This window comes from Oryza brachyantha, chromosome 12 (genome assembly GCF_000231095.2).
Source record: "Oryza brachyantha chromosome 12, ObraRS2, whole genome shotgun sequence".
NCBI lineage: Eukaryota > Viridiplantae > Streptophyta > Magnoliopsida > Poales > Poaceae > Oryza > Oryza brachyantha.
In genome coordinates, this window is record NC_023174.2 from 547,762 (window position 1) to 568,555 (window position 20,794).

General features: G+C 39.6%; 4 protein-coding genes and 1 non-coding gene across 5 annotated transcripts; 4 read left to right on the forward strand and 1 right to left on the reverse strand.

Annotated features, from left to right (window-relative positions):
- Nucleotides 1–907: 907 nt before the first annotated feature.
- On the forward strand, nucleotides 908–2,658 carry LOC102702716 (cationic peroxidase 1-like). The gene is made up of 4 exons (XM_006664806.3): nucleotides 908–1,132; nucleotides 1,216–1,407; nucleotides 1,717–1,882; nucleotides 2,086–2,658. The coding sequence occupies exons 1-4, from the start codon at nucleotides 923–925 to the stop codon at nucleotides 2,469–2,471; spliced, it is 954 nt and encodes a 317-aa protein (XP_006664869.3). The 5' UTR covers nucleotides 908–922; the 3' UTR covers nucleotides 2,472–2,658.
- A 364-nt stretch (nucleotides 2,659–3,022) lies between these two features.
- On the reverse strand, nucleotides 3,023–4,261 carry LOC102704113 (biogenesis of lysosome-related organelles complex 1 subunit 1-like). The gene is made up of 3 exons (XM_006664811.3): nucleotides 4,010–4,261; nucleotides 3,695–3,900; nucleotides 3,023–3,457 (listed from the first exon to the last, which is right to left on the reverse strand). The coding sequence occupies exons 1-3, from the start codon at nucleotides 4,110–4,112 to the stop codon at nucleotides 3,368–3,370; spliced, it is 399 nt and encodes a 132-aa protein (XP_006664874.2). The 5' UTR covers nucleotides 4,113–4,261; the 3' UTR covers nucleotides 3,023–3,367.
- A 7,865-nt stretch (nucleotides 4,262–12,126) lies between these two features.
- LOC102702998 (peroxidase 4-like) lies at nucleotides 12,127–14,563 on the forward strand. The gene is made up of 4 exons (XM_006664807.3): nucleotides 12,127–12,440; nucleotides 12,510–12,701; nucleotides 12,783–12,948; nucleotides 14,010–14,563. The coding sequence occupies exons 1-4, from the start codon at nucleotides 12,219–12,221 to the stop codon at nucleotides 14,399–14,401; spliced, it is 972 nt and encodes a 323-aa protein (XP_006664870.2). The 5' UTR covers nucleotides 12,127–12,218; the 3' UTR covers nucleotides 14,402–14,563.
- A 373-nt stretch (nucleotides 14,564–14,936) lies between these two features.
- Nucleotides 14,937–15,018, forward strand: TRNAS-UGA. Its single transcript has one exon. It is a non-coding gene; the product is annotated as a tRNA-Ser (tRNA).
- A 1,826-nt stretch (nucleotides 15,019–16,844) lies between these two features.
- LOC102703271 lies at nucleotides 16,845–19,318 on the forward strand. The gene is made up of 6 exons (XM_015843430.2): nucleotides 16,845–17,071; nucleotides 17,271–17,387; nucleotides 18,090–18,319; nucleotides 18,513–18,710; nucleotides 18,792–18,851; nucleotides 18,973–19,318. The coding sequence occupies exons 2-6, from the start codon at nucleotides 17,300–17,302 to the stop codon at nucleotides 19,129–19,131; spliced, it is 735 nt and encodes a 244-aa protein (XP_015698916.2). The 5' UTR covers nucleotides 16,845–17,071; nucleotides 17,271–17,299; the 3' UTR covers nucleotides 19,132–19,318.
- Nucleotides 19,319–20,794: the final 1,476 nt, after the last annotated feature.

A 20,794-nucleotide genomic window follows, 5' to 3' on the forward strand; every position in this document is an offset into this window, starting at 1 on the left:
TAAAGTTTCTTTAGTAATAAACCAAATCATAATAAAATAGTCAATAATTATATAAATTTTTTGAATAAGACAAAGAGTTAAACGTAGATCAAAAAGTCAATGGCGTCAAATAAAAAAATCAGAGTGAGTACCTGTCAAGTACATGCAGCTTATTGACAACCGCAACAGCTATTGTCTAGAGAGTAATACAGAAATTTTCATATCTTAGGTGAATCCTTGCAAGTCTTAAAACATTTTTTCCAATTACTTAAACCACAACAGTTTTGACTAGGTTGTACTACAAACTACAACAACGATATAGGAGAACAAGTCAACCTGGCTAATAAGAAGCACCTTAACAAATTCAGTTATAAAAACATTCACCTACTATCAAGCAGAAAATCAACTTTCTGTCACTCAGAAGTCGGAACATCTCCGATTTAACCTTTCTACAACAAAACACCTCCATTATATAATTCTCCTATAAATTTTGTCGCCAAAATATAGGATTGAAATTCTTTTGTACAGAAAGAGGTCCAAAACTGCATAATCTTGTTTATATTAAAAGGGAAAAAACATATGCACATCCATGGATAATATTTACCTTGAGTTTTCAGAGCTATTCATTTGCTTTCTAAGTTATTCTTCTAGATGATTATGGCTTGGTAGAGGGATCAGTGGATCACAAGACCAAACCACAAAGGGTATCTTGTCATGTTGGCATGCCTCCATCTTATCATATCCACTTGCATGCACTTTCTGACTGTAGAGTTTTCCATTAATTGGCCTGATACATACAAAATGATCAGCCAACAAAATGCAAAGAATTACAAAGTCACTACAACATAAAAATGACCAACCGAGCATGTGCACACAATTCTGCCTATAAATATTCATGCACATTGGACTGGCAGACAGCATCTGCACTCAAAGCCTCAACCAAATGGCTTCCCCTAAATCCCTCGCTTGCAGTCTCATTGCCTTGTGCTTTGCTGCAAACTTGGTTTCAGCTCAGCTTAGCGCAAATTTCTATGACAAGTCATGCCCTAATGCACTGTCCACCATCCGTACAGCGGTGAGATCTGCCATAACAAAGGAGAACCGCATGGGTGCATCATTGCTCCGTCTCCACTTTCATGACTGCTTTGTCAAAGCAAGTGCCCTCAAACCTACAAATATACTCAATTTTTCACTTGTAAGTATTAAGTACTTACCATTGATATTCTGACGATGCAGGGTTGTGATGGCTCGGTGCTGCTAGATGACACTCCAACCTTCACCGGAGAGAAGACCGCTGCCCCGAACAACAACTCCCTGCGTGGATTTGATGTTATAGACAACATCAAGGCACAGATTGAGGGGATCTGCCCACAGGTGGTGTCATGTGCTGACATCCTAGCTGTGGCAGCACGTGACTCTGTTGTTGCGGTAAGGGGAGAAATACAATGGATATTAAACTAAGAGTTAGTTATTACCTGTCTGCAAAAGTTACAAGGAATTTCTGACATGACATCAGTAGCTTAGAAACTGAAATGAATAAAACAAAACAAACACAATTTTGAAGTTCTTGTACCAAAACATACCTTATGAAGGAGTATTACGCAGAAAGTCAACCCAAGTGGCCGAAGATTGTATATAAATTGATTGACATTTATAAAATAATCAACAGTCACCAAATATCTTCCATGCAGCTCAGTACAAACAAAAACTCCTAAAAAGTGATCATTAATTTTACAGCTAGGTGGTCCTACTTGGGTTGTCCAACTGGGACGGCGGGACTCAACAACAGCAAGCCTGGATGCTGCAAACAATGACATTCCCGCGCCGACCCTTGACCTTGGTGATCTCAACAAGTCTTTCTCAAACAAAGGACTAAGTGCAACTGACATGATTGCACTCTCAGGTACTGTACATGTAAACAGAAATTTTTGGTATACATGCCATCTTAAACAAATGGAAAAAAGATATTCAACAGCTAATGCCTGATGAGGTAAGATTATCAAAACAAACCGTACAAGTTGTATGACATTAATACTGTGCAATTTAGTTGTGTTTAGTGTCAAGATAATATTGATCAATTGATCACTAACATAAAAAAAAATCCAGGTGCTCACACCATAGGCCAGGCGAGGTGTGTCAACTTTCGCAACCGCATATACAGTGAAACCAACATCGACAGTTCCCTTGCAACATCTCTGAAATCAAATTGTCCAAACACAACCGGTGACAACAACATATCCCCCCTTGATGCATCGACACCCTATGTTTTTGACAATTTTTACTACAAGAACCTGCTGAAAAAAAAGGGTGTCCTGCATTCTGACCAGCAACTATTTAATGGAGGTTCAGCAGACTCCCAAACTACCACATACTCATCAAACATGGCAACATTCTTCACTGATTTCAGTGCAGCAATGGTGAAGATGAGCAACATCACCCCCCTTACTGGGTCCAGTGGACAGATCAGAAAAAACTGCAGGAAGGTAAACTAAGTCTTAAGTTGTTACTGTCGAAGCCTGAGTGTGTCTGTGTGGAAGAGTGTAATCTTAAGAGAAGGGAGAAGTGTCCCTTTTCTGATGCTGTAGTTGTCTTGAAACTTGTCTGTGTTGCTATTACAGAACACATATGTGAAAGGAATAAAGTGACATCAATAAGGCAATTGGTGTAACAGTTGTATGGCCTTTCATCTTTTCGCCCACAAGTCTTGCAATTGAAAGATCACTAATAAGAATATCTTGGCTCCAAGGCTCTTACTATGGCTTAGTGCCAACACTCAGTTCATTGACAGTAGCTCCTTAAATGCTACAACTCTTAATCGTATTATATCCAAGTCAACAAATTGCATATTAATTGTGTAGAGTTCAGGTCTATGATAAGAAAATCACTAAAATGACCATTAAGAGATGTGGCAACCCATTCTATAGATTTATCATTTAACTAGAAGAAAAATCATGTTTATTTGAAAAGGAAAAATCTGTGCATTACATACTTTCCTACTGTCTGCACTTGATATGCAGATGTGCAAGAGCCTATATCAGAAAAGGGGAAAAGCTAGTAATAAATCATATCATGAATATATCAGCACTTCCAAAGTGAAAAGGTTGACAATGTAATCCAACTGTCAAGAGTATACAATTCGGTATATAGAGCAAGATATACATCAGAACCAATGTTTATTTTCTGAGGTCCAACAAATATACGATGTAGCTTGCAACAGAATACGTTGTTGCCCATGGGAGGTTTCCCAGTAAAAAGATGAGGAAGGTTTTGATTTTCAATTGTGTACAGAAAACCAGTCCTATACAACAGAGTTGACAGCTGAAAGATAAAAAATCTAACTGAGTAGGAACAGGATAAAATCTTGCTAACACCATAGTCACAGGGAGAGTCAGGATTGGTGAATGTTACGGATAGCTGCATTTATACTTTTACAGTCGAAATCCATGACCTTCATCCAGTTCTCAAAATCACCAATTTCCTGTAAAGCAACATGAAAAAAATGGCATATGGTCAACTAAGGAACCTATGCAAATTGCTGAGCACTTTACTATTGAATTTATTATGTTATTCCAGCTGCAGTGCCACAGATGGATACTTTTGGGGAAAATGAACTACACCAAAATAACTGCAATCTAACCAATGGCATCCCATTCTTCAAGATTTGATGATAAAAGAGCATAAATAAGGAGATGATATGAAGTGAAGGTGAGTAGACCTTCAAGACCGAGTTGATTGCGTTGGTGGCAGCAAGCCACTGGTCAGTCTGCTTCCTGTACCGCGCGATTGTAGCAAGCAGTGCGCGGGCTTCAAGCTCTATACGCTTCTCGTTGATGTAGAGCTCCTGAACTCCGCCATCAACCGTGGCCACGAGGAGATCCGCGACCCGCGTGGCGCTCCTCACAGCATCCATCTTTGCTCTCTCTGTATGTGTTGATGGGGATCGGGGAACAAAAGACATTTGAGAAATAAAAGATGGAAATTTGATCAAAGAGTTGGATCGGAGAAATCATTAGGGGATCGGAGGGGTTACCGGTGTTCTTCCGTTGACGGAGGGATTCGTGGTGGTGGCGCTGCATGATGTGGAGCAGCGCCGCTTCCAGCTTCCCGCCCATCGTCTCCGCTGCCCCCTCCATCGCCTCCTCTTGAACCCAAGACCGAAATTGAGGGAGGGGATGAGGGGAGATGGAGGTTGGCGACCGGGGAATCTCCGGCGAGGGACGGCTGCGACGGCGGAGGGGAGAAGACCGAGAAAATTAACAGTATGCCACACCCTATAGATGTGCCTTCCGTAAACTGCCACCCTCGGTGTGACACCTATTAAAATATTACTTTTGATATAAGATTCTCAATAGAATACCATTATAATATTTTTGAAGCTGTTTTTTATTATTTTAGCAATCAAATGATATATAAAAGAGCTAAAATGCACCTGCTCTATTCTCTGGACAGAACAGGCAGCTGCTGAACATTTATGGGTTAAATTCATCGATTTTGTCATTTCTCCGGTGTTGTCATTTCTAGAGTTTAATCTAGCATTATAATCATCTCCTATTTACTCCAAAATTGAATTTTTAGGTTCTATCATACAAATCAATTATGTCGTCCTGTCCACTAACTAAAATCATATCCTAAGCACTAAAATATGAGATGTTCACTAACTAAAAACGTGCTAACTAATCAAGAAATTCATAGCACTAAAATCGGAATAGGGTGTACCTAGAGAACCCTCCTGCTCCCGCTCGCCGTCGCTGTCGGCGTCTGAACGGGCCCTCCTTTGCTGCTCAACGACGGTTGGGGGAGGCGGCGATGGACGGGAGGCCGGGGAAGGCCGCGGTGGCCGGAGAGGGCGTGTTGGCCGCGATGGCCGGGGGAGTCAGCGATGGCGAGGGGAGGCGGCGATGGTCGGGGAAGTCACCGGTGACCTGGAGAGGCGAGGTGGCAATGGTCGTGGGAGGAGAGCAGAGCTCGATCTGTCTGTTGGCAACCGATCTTGCGATGTTTAACTATTTGCCATCCTTACATTTTGATAATTAATTGATGGGTCTATTTGTCGTAGATACATCAAGTGATAAAAAAATAGACGTGACTGTAACGGTAGCAAAAAGAATTGAATGACCCAGTGATCTTGTTTTGGATCTATCCAGAATAGGCCAAGGGCATAATGGTCATTTTGTGTACCTACTGGATAAAAAAATTCAGAAACAACTAAAAATAACCCGGAGTGGCATATTATTGAAAATTTTAGATTGAGAGTGACATTTTAGCGGGTGTCCTGTAAAGGATGGTATTTTATAGAAGTCACGTCTATAGGGTGGCATATTGTTAATTTTCTCGAAGAAAATGAGTTGAGTTCCTACCAAGGAAAACCTCGACTAAATATGATATTTTTTATGGCGCATTGTTAGGATCACCACGGTCATAAAACTATCTTAACTTAGGATGTGTATAAATTTCTATGTCCACATAATCAAATTTGCTAACTAGGAAATAATCAAATTTGCTAACTAGGAAGGGAGGGAAATAGAACAGAAAAACATTATTGCTTTGCATAACAGCCATCAAACATCAACTCTTACCGCTAAAAACCTATCAAGGAAGTAGCGTTGTAAAATCCATATCTTTAGTAGAGAGATGCGATTTGAGTAATGTGATTAGTAGGGAGATCAGGAAGAACTGCAGGATGATTAACTAATGTGATTAAGGGCCAGTGTTCAGTGCAACACACATTTTAAGTTAGTAATTTCCCGGGTGCCCCTCTGTCTTTTGATTTTTTTTTCTTTTTGTTTTTTAATGGATTGCACCCCTAAATGCAACTGCATGCAAAATTGAACGGAAAATTTGGCGATGCAGTTATACTCACAACAAAGATTTGGAAAAGTTCACACAAATAATAGAAATGGTGACTAATTCTCGGTTACATTAGCATAATTTTAGAACTTCATTTTGTAATCCAATTGAATTGGTCAAACTTCAGATTAATTTCAAACCTCATCGATGAAATTAATACATCTTTAAAATGAAGTCACCGATGGGATAAATAGTACTGTGAATATTGTTAGAAATGTTTATTTTGGTACAAGATTTAAATCATAAAATGCTTGCATTTTGAAATAAATAGACTATATTATATAATTTATTGCGAAAGGACATGTAGTCCAGTGGTTACAAGTGTCTTAGTAGCACTTGAGTAGCACTTAAGATCTTGGGTTCGACTTCGAATATTCTGGGATTGTAACGACTTTGTGTTTTCAGTTGTAGGTTCTCAAAAAAATATTATATATATAATTTATTCAAATACTAATCTATTTACCATAAGTTAATATGAATTTTACTGAACTTCGAAGTTCAGTAAAACTGGTTTGCATGGGATACGTTAACATTCCCCCGACGATGTAATTCTGAAATCTAACTAACCTGACAAAGTAAGATGGTACGGAGCGCTAAAAGATTTGTTTGCACGCATGCAGTGGGTCGGGCAGCTGGGTTATCTCTAGGAGTCCAATCTTTTTCGATCGGATGCAACTCCATATCATTTCTTAATTTTATCTCGACAAGAACGCGTGATGGAACTTTATTACCTTTCATGGCCATCCTGATCTTTTGATCGACTGTTGACCAGTCACTTTAATTACATCTTAACAACTCTTTAATTGCTTTTGTAAATGTTAGCCTGTCTGGTCTAAGTACTGTACTGGAGTAGCTTAACTAGCTATAGCACACTGTAGACCCATTGACTTGTTAATGCACTGCAGATGCATGGTCTCTGTCTGTTTTCCTTATGCAGTATGCTAAGGTCGCGTTCTTCCCCCTTCCTTAGATAACTTATTTTTATCCTTTTCCGCGCGTATGCTTTTCGAACAGCTAAACATTGTATTTTTTTAAAAAATTTTATATAAAAAAATTGTTTTAAAAATCATATTAATCTATTTTATGTTTTTAAGTAATTAATCATATACTAATCTATTATTATGTTTTCGGTGTCGGGATAAGTTAACTTACCTCAAACACAAACAAACAAACGTGGCCTAAACATGCATCCATAAGAAGGTCCAGATAGGTCAGCCAAAACCTCCACTAATTGCACTGCTTGCGGTCCAAAAGCAAGCCTCCTACCAGCTGCATAGGAAGCATTCGTCGCCTATCTATCTATCTAGCACTGAATTCAGATTCAGGGGGCGTTTAGTTTGCAAAATTTTTTTTGCAAAAACATCACATCAAGTTTTTGACACCCATTTAAAGTATTAAACATACTCAAATTATAAAATAAATTTCAGATTCCACCTAGAAACCGCGAGGCGAACCTTTTGAGTCTAATAATCCGTCATTAGCATATGTTGGTTACTGTAGTATTTATGGCTAATCACGTTCTAATTAGGCTCAAAAGATTCGTCTCACGATTTCCCGCATAACTGTGTAATTAGTTTTAATATTCATGTATATTTAATATTTCATTTAGATGTCTAAAGATTTGATGTGATGTTTTTACGAAAAGTTTTTACGAGCTAAACGAGACCTCAGTTGGTTAAAAATTCTACAGTACCATGCTACTGTACTATACAAGACGAATTGTCATGGCTGAGCCTGAGCTCACAGTTAATTGGCTAGCTATAGGTAGGTAGTTCAAGATAGGTAAGCTTTCTTGCTAAAGTTCAGCTAGCCGGCCTTCTCTTAAAAAACATCCTGCGAAAACAAAATGAGACATTTGAGCTACTGGAAGCATATATACCTTTCGTTTTTCGCCATTTTCGATTGGTCAAATCAAGATCTGAAATGTCAGTGCCATATATATATGTCAGTTAATTACTTCTTCAATCACATGCATGAATGGTAATATGTTACTTTCAGGCCCAACAAAATGAGACCTGCAGTTTGAAATTGATCTTCAATGAGGTACTAGTAGTACACGCACGTTGAGTCGTTCTAGGTTTGATGAGTACGATCGATCCCCATACCCAATCTTTTCTGTACTGCAGGCTGCATTACTGTAGCTGCTTAATTAATTGCTTTGCCTGCCTAATTGGCTCTCTTAATTAATTCTGGCACTCTACTTTAACAATGTTGTCTTGCTAGTTTCCGTAAATTAATTAATGTACTATATGTCGACCTCACTTATATATTCGTTCAAAGCTTAATTTACCATCCCTTCCTTTACGAGTTGATCGATTAAGAAATTAATTAGTTGATGCCACAACTTATGTCATGATAGCACAGTAGGTTAATTAATTGGGATGGGACAGCTATAATCCTGAAGATAGATATGCGTTTATAGTATGCATATCATATCCTTTTTGTAATCGTGATCCGATGGTACGTAGATAACCGCGCGCCAAATGTTATAGATTAGTTTCGTCCTGATAAATTGTACATAGCAGACTCTCAGAACCAAGTTCTCAATTAAATTCTTATTGGAATTATATGGCTTGGCCCATGAAATAGAGAATAACTGATAAGAAGTTTGTAAGTTTCAAGATGATGATGATTATGATCATGATTATTATTATTATCATCATCATCATTATTATTATTATTAAAATATATAACTTATTATATGTGTTATATCTTTTGTCTACATGATTCCTCTTTCATATGCCACCAAAAAAAAACTTAGAAAGTGAAACATGAACAATCTTAAAATTTATACACAAACTTCAGTTTTACGTAAGAAGGCTAGCTAAAAAAATTTCATGATTATTTAAGCTTCAAATGGGATATAAATAATTGTCAACATGGCATGCCTAAGGATATTTTTTGAGAAAATATCTGATCTAATAGCATTATTAATATAAACAACTGATTAGCTTAATTAATGACATATTATATAGAAGTAAAGGGATAAAAAAATTGTTGAATTAGTGCATATTTAGTGGTACGGAGGTAGATTCTTTCGTAGCAAGTGCCTCAGGAAATCATATATAGCTTAATACTAATAAGCTAATTAACCACATGCTAGTTGGGTTGGAGTTTGTGCTAGCACCGAAGTAGGTTGGTGTTCCGAGGGGTGAGGATGCGCGCACGTGTTATGAGCGTATGTGTTCCGCAAAAACTAAAAGAGTTTGTGATAGCAAATAGCAAGTACTCACGTGTTGCTAGCTTTCATAAGAGGAGCGCTATACGTACGAGCTGTTTACGACGCCCGCACGCTCCTTCCGTCCACCGCCGTTTGTTTCGTACGTAGATCGTACTACTAGCATCGTCTAGTACGTATAGCACTCTTGCTTTCGTAAATAGTTTTCCGGTCCCTGTCATTCGTTTAATTTCTCTTTGGCTTAAAATTGGCCTTAACTACACTAGCTGAGCCGTCTAATTAAACTACTGCTACTATTCGTCTTGAATTGGTTGGTGCTGCTAGCTCCTTCCCCGTTCTTCAGAAAAAGAAAAAAGAACTGAAGAGACAAAAAATGGTGTGCACTTGTGCGTGATGGTTATCGATCAACAAGCTAGCTAGGGCCTAGGGGGCCATCCAGACAGAACCCCAGCAAATCACCCACTGACGTTTCATCTGCTTCTACTGTATTTGGCTCTCCCCTGTCTGTCTAGGACGGAAAAAGGAAAACACTGCCACGTTGATCAACTCTTGTTTCTTGTTAATTAGCTAGGTACTACTCTCTCCGCTTTGCGTTGTAACAAAGTTTTAGCTATACTTACATCTATGGTCTGTTGATCAATATATGTAGGAATTCATATAAATAGATGTAGTAGTAGTTTTCTCATAAGATCGGAGGGAACATTCATGTGCAATATTAATTAAGCTGATATTTATTTCCTGAATTCGCTCATGTAGCTCATGTTCGCATGTCTTGAGTTATATATTACTCCATTTTTTTTGTCTCTTTAGTTTTATAGCATTGGTACTTTCCTGTCTTTAGCTTTATAGGAACCTTCTCTGTTCATCCTCAGGTCATCAGTTCCCTTGGACTAAAAGCAGGATCATGGATATCAGTCCACACAAAAATCAAACCAAACCGATAGATCTTAACCTCTAAAGTGGGTGAGTAATTAGGGTTGTGTGACATGCACTAAAATTAAACAGTACCCCCTCTATTTTTTTATATAACATCGTTGACTTATAAATCTATATTTGACCATTTATCTTATTTTAAATTTTTATCTAAATATACAAAATTATAAGTCATACTTAAAGTCCATATAATAATAAATTATATTAAAACAAAATAATTAATAATTATATATTTTAATAAGACAAATAATTAAACGTGAACCTACACGTCAACACCGTTCTATAAAATAACTGAGTGAGTACTGCTGTACTATACTTTGACCAAACGGCACCTACAAAATCCCACAAGAGTAATAAGGCCCTGTTTAGTTTTCATTTTTTTTTTCTAAAAACATCACATCGAATCTTTGAACACCTATATAAAGCATGAAATATACATAAACATTAAAACTAATTACACATTTATGGCATAAATCGTGAGACAAATCTTTTGAGCCTAATTAGTACATGATTAGTCATAAGTGCTACAGTAATCAACATGTGCTAATGACGGATTAATTAGACTCAAAAGGTTCATCTCGTGGTTTCCAGACGGAATCTAAAATTTGTTTTATAATTAAACTACGTTTAATACTTCAAATGTGTGATCGTACCCTTCAGTGTGACCTCTCTCCTGAAAATTTTTGTCGAGCCTAAATTAAAATACTATATAGTACCTGGTAATGGTTGATGCACCATAAATTAAAATATGGAAATGTACGCTAGCAAACCTAATCAGAATGGACATATATATGCAGGTCAAACTCGTCAGCAAAACAGCTAATTCGAACTCCCATCATGCTCAGGCAGGGACAAAAGCGTCGGTCGGAAGTAAAACCAACTGCGCGATTATTATTTAGTTTGTCCTAGCTACTCCAGTAAACAGAATTTGCTGACAGTATATATATAGTAATTAAGTAGTACCTTGAAAGGTGACTAGTCTACTATGACTGAATTGTCCACCATGGCACCATGAATGACATTTTTTGACCATGAATTAATGTCTCTGTAGCTACCTTCAAGTTTCAACGATAAGCTGACAATGGTGGTTCCATTCCAAGGCCATGTATCTGGTAATGAGCAGCCCTAAATACCCTAGCTAATTAGAAAAGGCCCTATCGAACTATCAATGTCGGTTCTCTTCAATTTTACACCCAAACCAAAGTGAGCCCAAGTGATATGGAATTTTACTGACTCTTTTCTTACCTGTCATCTATCACCTAAATAGTTATTAAAAAAATTAAAAATTAACGAGATAGATTAATATGAGAATCTCACTGTATAAACATACAATTAAGTTCAACTTTTATAAAATGTAACAAAAATAATAAATTTAACTTGTGTTTTCTGCGGTAGTTGCTACCAGCTAGAACAATGACTAGCTCCCTAGTTCAACTTCTAAACCGTGTATGTTGGTCCGGGAACGGCATTTTAAGCATACAGGTGAATGTTTGCCGCCTGTTATTTTTAGTATCACCTAAATAATCAATAAAAATATAAAATAATTAGATATTATAGATTAATAGAGATATATTGTTGCACAAATATATAGGGTTAGATTTGATTTCTATAAGTTATAAAAAGAAGAAAAGAAATTAAATTAAAACCAGTACACAGATTATATTTGTTAAAGCTGATGGAATGCTTAAGCTTTACATAAACATGTAGCCCTGACAGGTCAAGTGTTCTCACCTACCAAATTAGTCATGCTAAAATTAAATTGAAGTACGTGTGTAAGTGCTGTCCTAGACTACAGAGAGCTAGTTAGCATATGGAAGGTGGTGTCGATCGACCGAGTATATGTTGGCCCAGCACTCACACTCCAGAAAGGTTGACAACATAGAAAAATCACGGCAAAGACGACCGACGGGGGAAAAGCTGCAGCTGCAGGCCCTGCATAGTGTGAAGCGTCTGATTCCCCGACGGCTCGCACTTGCATTTGCATAGCAGCATGCATGGACGGCCCGGACAGCAGTTTGCTGATCAACTCGATCAAAAAGTCCAACGGATTAGGTGAAGACATTTGGATGGACGACCATGACGCAATCTAATCATCCACCCATATATACGCTACTTAACTAGCAAGCTCAAGCTGCGATGACTAGAATTTACTCCATAATATATTAAGCTTGTGCAACTATATATAAATACATGCAGATGCACACCACACAGCTGCACACACCAAACAAGCTACTAGCAGCTAGCTAGCTCATTAAGCTTGGCACCTATTCGACCAATTAGTATGGCTAGGCCTTCCTGCAGCATTGGGGTGGGCGTGATGGTGGTGCTGGTGCTGGTGGCGCTGGCCGGTGGGTCGTCGGCGCAGCTGTCGGCGAGCTTCTACTCATACTCGTGCCCCGGAGTGTTGGACGTCGTGAAGGGCGGGATGCAGTCCGCCATCGCCCAGGAGAAGCGCATAGGCGCCTCCATCGTCCGCCTCTTCTTCCACGACTGCTTCGTCCAAGTAACCGGCCTACTTCTATCTATATAGTATTACGAGTTGAAATGATCTGATATGTATGGTACGTGATAGGGGTGCGACGCATCGCTGCTGCTGGATGACACCCCAAGCTTCCAAGGCGAGAAGACGGCGACGCCCAACAACGGCTCCGTCAGAGGGTTCGAGGTCATCGACGCCATCAAGTCGGCGGTGGAGACCATCTGCCCCGCCGTCGTCTCCTGCGCCGACATCCTCGCCATCGCGGCCAGGGACAGCGTCGCCATCGTACGTCCCTCCGACGAATCTATCTATCCAACTAGAGTAATTAAGAAGAAACTGATCGATCGAAATATGGAATGCGTGCAGCTGGGTGGGCCGAGCTGGGACGTGAAGCTTGGGCGGAGGGACTCGCGCACGGCGAGCTTCAGCGGCGCCAACAACAACATCCCGCCGCCCACGTCGGGCCTCGCCAACCTCACCTCCTTCTTCGCCGCGCAGGGCCTCTCCCAGACGGACATGGTCGCCCTCTCCGGTAATTCATTCATTCATTCATTAATGCCTTGCACAGCTTTTCCACACTGATGATTACATCCAAGTCGTCGGTCCATATCGTTTTTCCAAACCATCGTTAACTAACTAATAAATCATAGTATTAAAAACCTGCATCAATCGTACGTAACCAGACATTCAGAACAAAATGAACAAATCATCGACGACGGTTTCGATCCTACAATTCTGCAACAATCAATCTCTTCTACAAGAGAAAAAGGGAATAACTTCGCTTCACACTCTGATTCTGAATACTAGCAAGTAGCTTTAGCATCTGCATACAGCTGGGTAGCACAAAACAGAACAGATAGCAACGTTTTGACTTTAAACCATACTTAGCCTTCACCAGTACGTGCTATAATTGCTACTTTGACGAGATGGTTATTTTACAAAATGATTCAGCTAGTAAAACTTCTTGAGTTCCCCCTTTTCTTCCCTGTTTATTATTTTTTTCAAAAAAAATAAGGAGAAAGAAGCATGTACATCTGTTTAACCTGGAATTTGTTTACTTGTTCCCTAAACAAAACGTAGTTAGCAAAGTCCATCGGTAAGCATTGTTGTCGACGGAATGACATAAAGTTACTTTGTACTCCTAACGGTGTCGGCGTTGTCTGTATGGGTTCTCCATTATTTGCTTCTGAAGAAACCAGTACTTTTTTTTTCTTTTTAAACTTCAGTAATCAGTACAGACAGCTACCGATTGAAAGATCAGTCTGCCATCATATGTCGTAAAATGGATAAATTCCAAAAGCAAGAATATCAATTTCCTCAAAACACAAAAGCTAGAATAAAGCTAATAAACCCTGTCCACCTTACAAGTTAACTACAACCACAGATAATGTATCTTTTTTTCTGATTGCTAGCTAATAATGTTTACCTTTTTTTCCTTTCTTCCAATTAAAACTATAGAATCAAGAACCTTTTTTTTTCTCTAATAAAAATATTCACAATAAGTAAGAAGAGAACATGTAAAAGCTAGCACTCAAACGTTCTAATTACTTTAATACATACAAAATCAAGGAGAATAATTTCATATCGTTTCAGGATCTCACACCATTGGGCAAGCACGCTGCACAAACTTCAGAGCCCACATATACAATGAGACCAACATTGATGGTGGTTTTGCGATGATGAGGCAATCAGGCTGCCCTAGCACCTCAGGCTCAGGTGACAGCAATCTGGCGCCTCTGGATTTTCAGACCCCAACCGTCTTCGAGAACAACTACTACAAGAATCTCGTCGTCCAGAAGGGGCTTCTTCACTCTGATCAGGAGCTCTTCAATGGCGGAGCCACTGATTCTCTGGTCCAGACATATATTAGTAGCCAAAGCACATTCTTTGCGGATTTTGTGACGGGGATGATCAAGATGGGGGACATCTCGCCGTTGACGGGCTCGAATGGGGAGATCAGGACGAACTGCAGGAGGGTAAACTGAGTAGTAATTAAGAGGCAGTAAATGTTTCAATGCAAATGCACATTGTGTTCTCGGAGATAGATATGTTTGCAAAGCTTTAACTATGTACCTTTCTTCATGTGTTGGTGCATCCATACATGTTGTTCGTTTAAAATAATGAAAGTATGTGATTTGTTTAATGCAGAATATCTTCTTAATTAGTCTATGTGATGATAAATGATGGAGATTAGGTTTGGACAAAAGCACGATGGAACTTGTTTGAAAGACTGAAAACGAGTTTGTAACTAAACAATGAACTGCAGGAGTAACATGAAAGGGAAAAGTACATTAATTAAAAGGAAACATGAAAGGCAAAGTCAATATCAGTGGAAATGTAGTGTATGTTTAACTGGAGTAGGAATTGACAAGCTAACAAAGAGTTTGGACTTTTTTATCATAGATCATATCATCAGATGCGCGGGTGATACTCCATGATGGTCGCAGTCGGTTCAGCAAACTGGGGGGAAATAGTTTGCCTGGTATATAATTAATTAATGTAGAAATAGAAAACAAAGTGGTCGATATGTCCGAGTGGTTAAGGAGACAGACTTGAAATCTGTTGGGCTTCGCCCGCGCAGGTTCGAACCCTGCTGTCGACGTTTTTTTTCTTTGCTTTTTTCCCCCTCTTTGACACTTGACGGCTATTTTTTCTTTTCTTTTCTTTTTGTTTTTTTCTCACTCTTTGACACTTAGTGGCATCTATATTGAGATGTTTTATTTGTGTCCCTTATTTATGGGTCAAGTTTCAGGTACAAAACGTTCCTCAGCTAAACATACCAGTCCACAGTGCATCCTCAGTGGTTTGGATAACAATTTCATGCTATATGACATATACATGTCATGTTGACTTAATTTTCATCTATGCGGTGATTACATGGCATCAAAGTCAATAAAAATATTACGTGGGCCACACCTCTCTTCTTCTACCCTCCCTCGGTCTCTCAAAGATGGTTATGACAAAGAGATCATCAATGCAGAGCGCCATCACTACGAAGTAGAGCCGATGGCCTCAACCATCGATGCCAGCAAATGTGATCACAATTGACAGAGAGTTATGTAAAAGCCCACATGGTTGCCAGGGCAAAGCCATGGAGAAGATGCATAGGGGTAAACTATAATTTTGACATTTTGGTCCTTTTGAAAAAGTTATTTTATAAATAGATCCCTAAAAAACCTATTGCACAAATGAATTTTTTTGACCACACCAACGTCATTAGTATTGTCGTTGTATAGGACGACATCAATAACATTGACGCCGTCCTCCTGCCACATGAACACAACATTATGCTTAGAGGATGGCGCCAATGTCATTGACGTCGTCCTATGCAACGGCGACGCCAATGACGTTGTCGCGGTCAAAAAGATATATTTGTGCAATAAGTTTTTTAGAGTCTATTTGTAAAAAGAACCAAAATGTCAAAATTCCAGTAGGAGTAGAGGTGGAGTAGGCGGTGCGAGGTTTGAGGTGCCCCAAGCCTTGCCACCACCGTCGACGCAACTTCACGCGCGAGCAAAGCAAAAGGGTCAAGCTTCATTGGTGGAGGAGACCCCGGATGCATGACTCCGACAAGCTCTACACTCTAAATTTGGTGCGACGCCAATATGTTCCTAAAGCTTGCTGGCGAACGATTACCTCATCCTCGACTTCCCCCGCGACCACAAAAGAAGGGCAAAGGTGTCCATCGAGTTACGTGGGATTACACTATTGAGGAGCAGTTGAGACATCGGTGGGAAGAAGTTATCTGAGGTGACTACTTATTAAAGGGCGGTGGTCCTTGCCAAAAAAATAGTAAGAGACGGTGGTAGCCCTCTGTCATGATATGACGGTGGATGTAATATGATGGAAAAACCGAGAAATATCCACTTAGACGCTATATGAGGATTGTTTTCAGTATCACTAAGTGTCTGTTTGTTTCCCCATAGACTTTTTTTAAGTTTCTGTCACATCGAATGTTTGGACACTAATTAGAAGTATTAAATATAGATTATTAATAAAACCCACCCCATACTCTAGACTATTTCGCGAGAAGAATCTATTGAGCCTAATTAGTCTATGATTAGCAGATGTGAGGCTACAGTAAACATTTGCTAATCGTGACTTAACTAGGCTTAAAAAAATTGCCTAATGAAATAGCCTTTATTTATGCAACTAATACTCCTAATTAATGTCAAATAACCAATGTGACAAGAGAAAAAAAAATCTCTAGATCTCAATAGACACTAAGAGACTCGATTTACACCGTTTTTATAAGTTCTGCCTTTGTGGTCGAGGGTCCTTTTAGTGAACTTTTATTTGACACATTAGTGGGCCTTTAATGGGCTGCAACGTATTTGATTCAGCTGAGCTCAAGACGAGTTCTGTCCAAATCCGGTTCCAACCGACGTAATTAACAAATGGGTCCATCCATCCCCAGTTAATTTCGGCTGGCGTGCGATGCGAGAGTTGTAATCTGTTTCTGGTTTCCTCTCCCTCCACGAATCCCATAACCTCCACGCAACTCACGAATTCCTCTCGTCTCTGCCTCCATCCCTTCTACCCTTACCTTACTATAAATTCAGCAGCAAGATTGTTACTACAAAACAAATCAGAGTAGGAGGAGGAGGGATTGACCGCCGCTTGCTCTTCCCCGCCGGCTGCGCCCTTTTCGATTGGTGAGTTCTTCCTTCCTCTGATTTCGATTTCCGTGGATTGGATTCCCCGTCTTCTCAATTCCCCCATCTGTCGATTCGATTTGGCCGGTATGTCTGTTAGGAGCTATTAATCCCCAATTGCTCTTTCCCTAAAATTTCTACTAGTACTGATTCTGAGGAATGATTATTCTCGCGCGCGTCCTAATTTGCTTTCTGACAGGTCGGTCGGTCGATTGCTATCTCGCTGCCATGCCACACGCGATGGCCTTCAAAGTTGCTTCCTTTCTCCTACTCTTGCTACTCCTCACCTGCGGAGCTGCTCAACACAATGATTTTGGTACTCCCTCGAATCAACATCTTTCCTTCTACGCTCCTCTTCCTGCAGATTGGAACGAACATGTCAAACCATTCTCATGGGGAAAAAAGGACAGATTTTACTTGTGCATAGCAAACCACTACCGTCATTCTAAAATTTATATGAGCAGCTGCTGGAAGGTATTTTATTTGGTCGAAATTCAATTCGTGGTTCAACTGTTAGTCATCCTCGTAGCCTGGTCAAGATTGCCTGCAAATTCTATTCCTTCATGCTTGTTCGCCCATTTTGTTGCCATCTCAATGACAAACCATTATGATCACAATAAATTATTGAGGATAGTTTTTTTGTAAAAAAAAAAAAGAGAAACAGGACAAGAAGCATCTCTGGTTTCTCTCATATAAAGCTAGGTTTGTTTACTACTACTATTTGTTTATGCTAGTTATATGGTATGCATTGAACAATATTACTGTTTTCTTTATGCAACACCGAGTACTGATTATGGGTAGCAAGGCTAGAATTGCAATGTCACATAATATGGTGGTAACTTGCTATTTCATCCTCACAGATAGCAGAATGCACAGCCCTATTAGCAAATGTTTACTTCTTGCCTTTTGAATGTAGACTACAACTTATTTAGACAAACTTGGTTATGTAGCACCAGAAAGTTCACGATTTTAATTTCATTCTATTTTTTTTAATTATTAATTGTTTATTTCTTCCCAGTTGTCCTTGATCTAGAAACAACTGAGGCTGGGGATGCTAGCCCACTGTACAATGAGCGGATTCCTATGATCAAGATACCTGTAAATCTTCTGAGGCAAAGCCCACTATGTTCGGCTTGTGAAAACATGACAAGTGAAGCTATCAACCTTCTTAGTGAGAAACAAATACAAGATAAGATAATGGCAATCCTTCATGACACTTGCTCTCAGACTTTCTCCTTTGAGCAGAAGGTAATCCTTTTGAGCATTTTGACTTGGCTTGTTAGATTTTATATATTGTCTCATATTTTAAAAATATAACCAGTTTGATCAGAAGATATGACACGTTGGAATGTGATATTTGATTCCCTTGATAAAATGCCAAGCAGGAAAGATACCCCCGGAACAATAGTAGTTTTAACATGGTCGCTTTGTATCTCTGCAGTGTCTTGAGATTCTGGACCCCTATGCAACTCTTCTCTTTACAAAAATTACTGAGATCAAGCCAGATGAGTTCTGCAAACAGTATGGTCTCTGCAGGGACATGGCTCTTTTATCTGCTGTGAAAAGTGAAAGCACGTGTGTATTCTGCCATCACATCGTCGATGAAATTGTGTCCAAACTGAAAGACCCTGACGCAGAGGTGATTGCTTTTGCCTTACTCATAATCACCTTAATGAGCATAATCATTTTGCCCCTAACATATTGCGTGCGATGTTTGCAGTTTGAGATAATTCAACTACTACTCAAGGAATGCAACAAGATTGAAGGTCATCAGCAGCAGGTAAAAGCATTTGAAATACTTGTGAAAATGTGCTTTTTTTTCATCTGAGCTAACAGTGCTTCTTCGGTTGATGTACATGAGTAGTTACATGGGTTGACGAAATCGTTTTTCTTGTTGACAGTGCAAGAGGATGGTTCTGCAGTACGTCCCACTGGTTCTAGTGAACGGTGAGAAGTTCCTGGAGAAGAACGATGTGTGCGCAATGATCCAAGCCTGCGATGCAGGCAAAAGGAGGGCATTCAACTTGTTCTCTGCACGGAAGTTGGTGCGTGACGCATGAAGAAGTGTTAGCAGGAAGGTTACACGAATGAAGTTGGTAGGCTTGGAAAAGACAATGAAGTGTTTGCAGCTTGTACATATATATGAATTAATAGGCGCCACCACTCTGTGAAGAGGATAACCCAACGATAATTCATACCTGTGTGCCTTGTACTGCTATCTGGAAGTTAATGTAGGATCGAACAAGATCAAACAAACCTACCAGAGGGGGGTGAATGGTAGGGAAAAACAAAACCCAAAAATCTTTCGCGGAATAAAGGATTACCTCTGTCGAAGAAATTAACGAAGACTTGCTACCTTAATCACGTCGCTCCTGTGTCGCTGCTACCTTGATCGTGCCGCTCATGTGCCGTCGAGCAGATCATCGAATCGCGCCACTCCTATGACGTCGATCGGATCGTCGGAATCCAAAAAATCACCAGTAGATGAAAGTCGAAAACGTAGATTGAATGATCTTGACTTTATTGCATCAACTGGTATTTACAAAGTGCACCAACAGCACTCCTATCAAAATCGTCGATCTAGAATCAACAACTAAGTCTCACAAAAGCACACCGGGGGCATACCCCTCGGTCTCTATTTATATCGAAAAGTCTATCACCAAATAGGAGTAGGACTCCTTATACTAATATGGCCCATCTCTTTGTTTTCCTAATTAAATCCAACATGCCAAAATCAGGCGTGCTACAGTAGTCCGACTGCTACAGTACCCGCCGCGCTACAGTAATCCGGGTTCGCTACAGTAATCAGATCCGGTTGCTACAGTGCCGCGCGCTACAGTAACGACGCTGCTACAGTGTCCGACCCTGTAGCAAATTCCTTTTCTTTTCTCATCCAGTTTTGATCCGATTTACTTTCCGATTTTTCCGGCGCTTACACATACAACATGTGAAGCCCGTTACGATTCCATCCCACACGGTGTTGCTCCACCATATGCCAACTCGTATTCAATATCGTCACCTGGCATTCTCGATCGTCCGGACCTCAGCTCCTCCCTGAGCCTAGTCACGATCCCACCGCCATTGACTGATATTGACTTCAAGTCACCTGCACAACTAGAGACAAACCAACCGTTTCCGAGCACAGATATCGCAACCTGACTCACATTAGTTACACACACTCGCACCAACACCTTAATTGTTTCCAAACCAAATTCAATTTATAAACCAAATGGCAAGCCAATTGTTCATCAGAAAATATTAATCATGCTTATGATCTTACAATCTCCCCCTTGATGAACACATTGGCAAACACTTCAAAATTTGTTTTGTTGTTTTTGTGTAGAAACTCCAAAAAGCATGCAATGCAAAAATCTCTCACTTTTGAAAAGAAAGAAAATCCTTTGAGTATGACAATTATGCACAAATTTTTTTTTTACCTTGTTCTCCCCCTTTTGACAATGAATTCATCAATGAAGGTTTTTTATTTTCATTTTTTCTCGGAGAGCTTTGCAATATACCAATAGTAACTCAAGAACTTGTATTGCAATAACAAGGTAGAAAAAGTGACTAGCTAACTAACAAGCATGTACTAAAGTAAAACCATGAACTTGAGATATGGCAATTAAGATCAAGTCAACATTAAGAATTCATGATTTCAAAGAGTTATAATGCAACATCGGTACAAGCACATAGATTGAAAAATAAATACTGTACATATATACC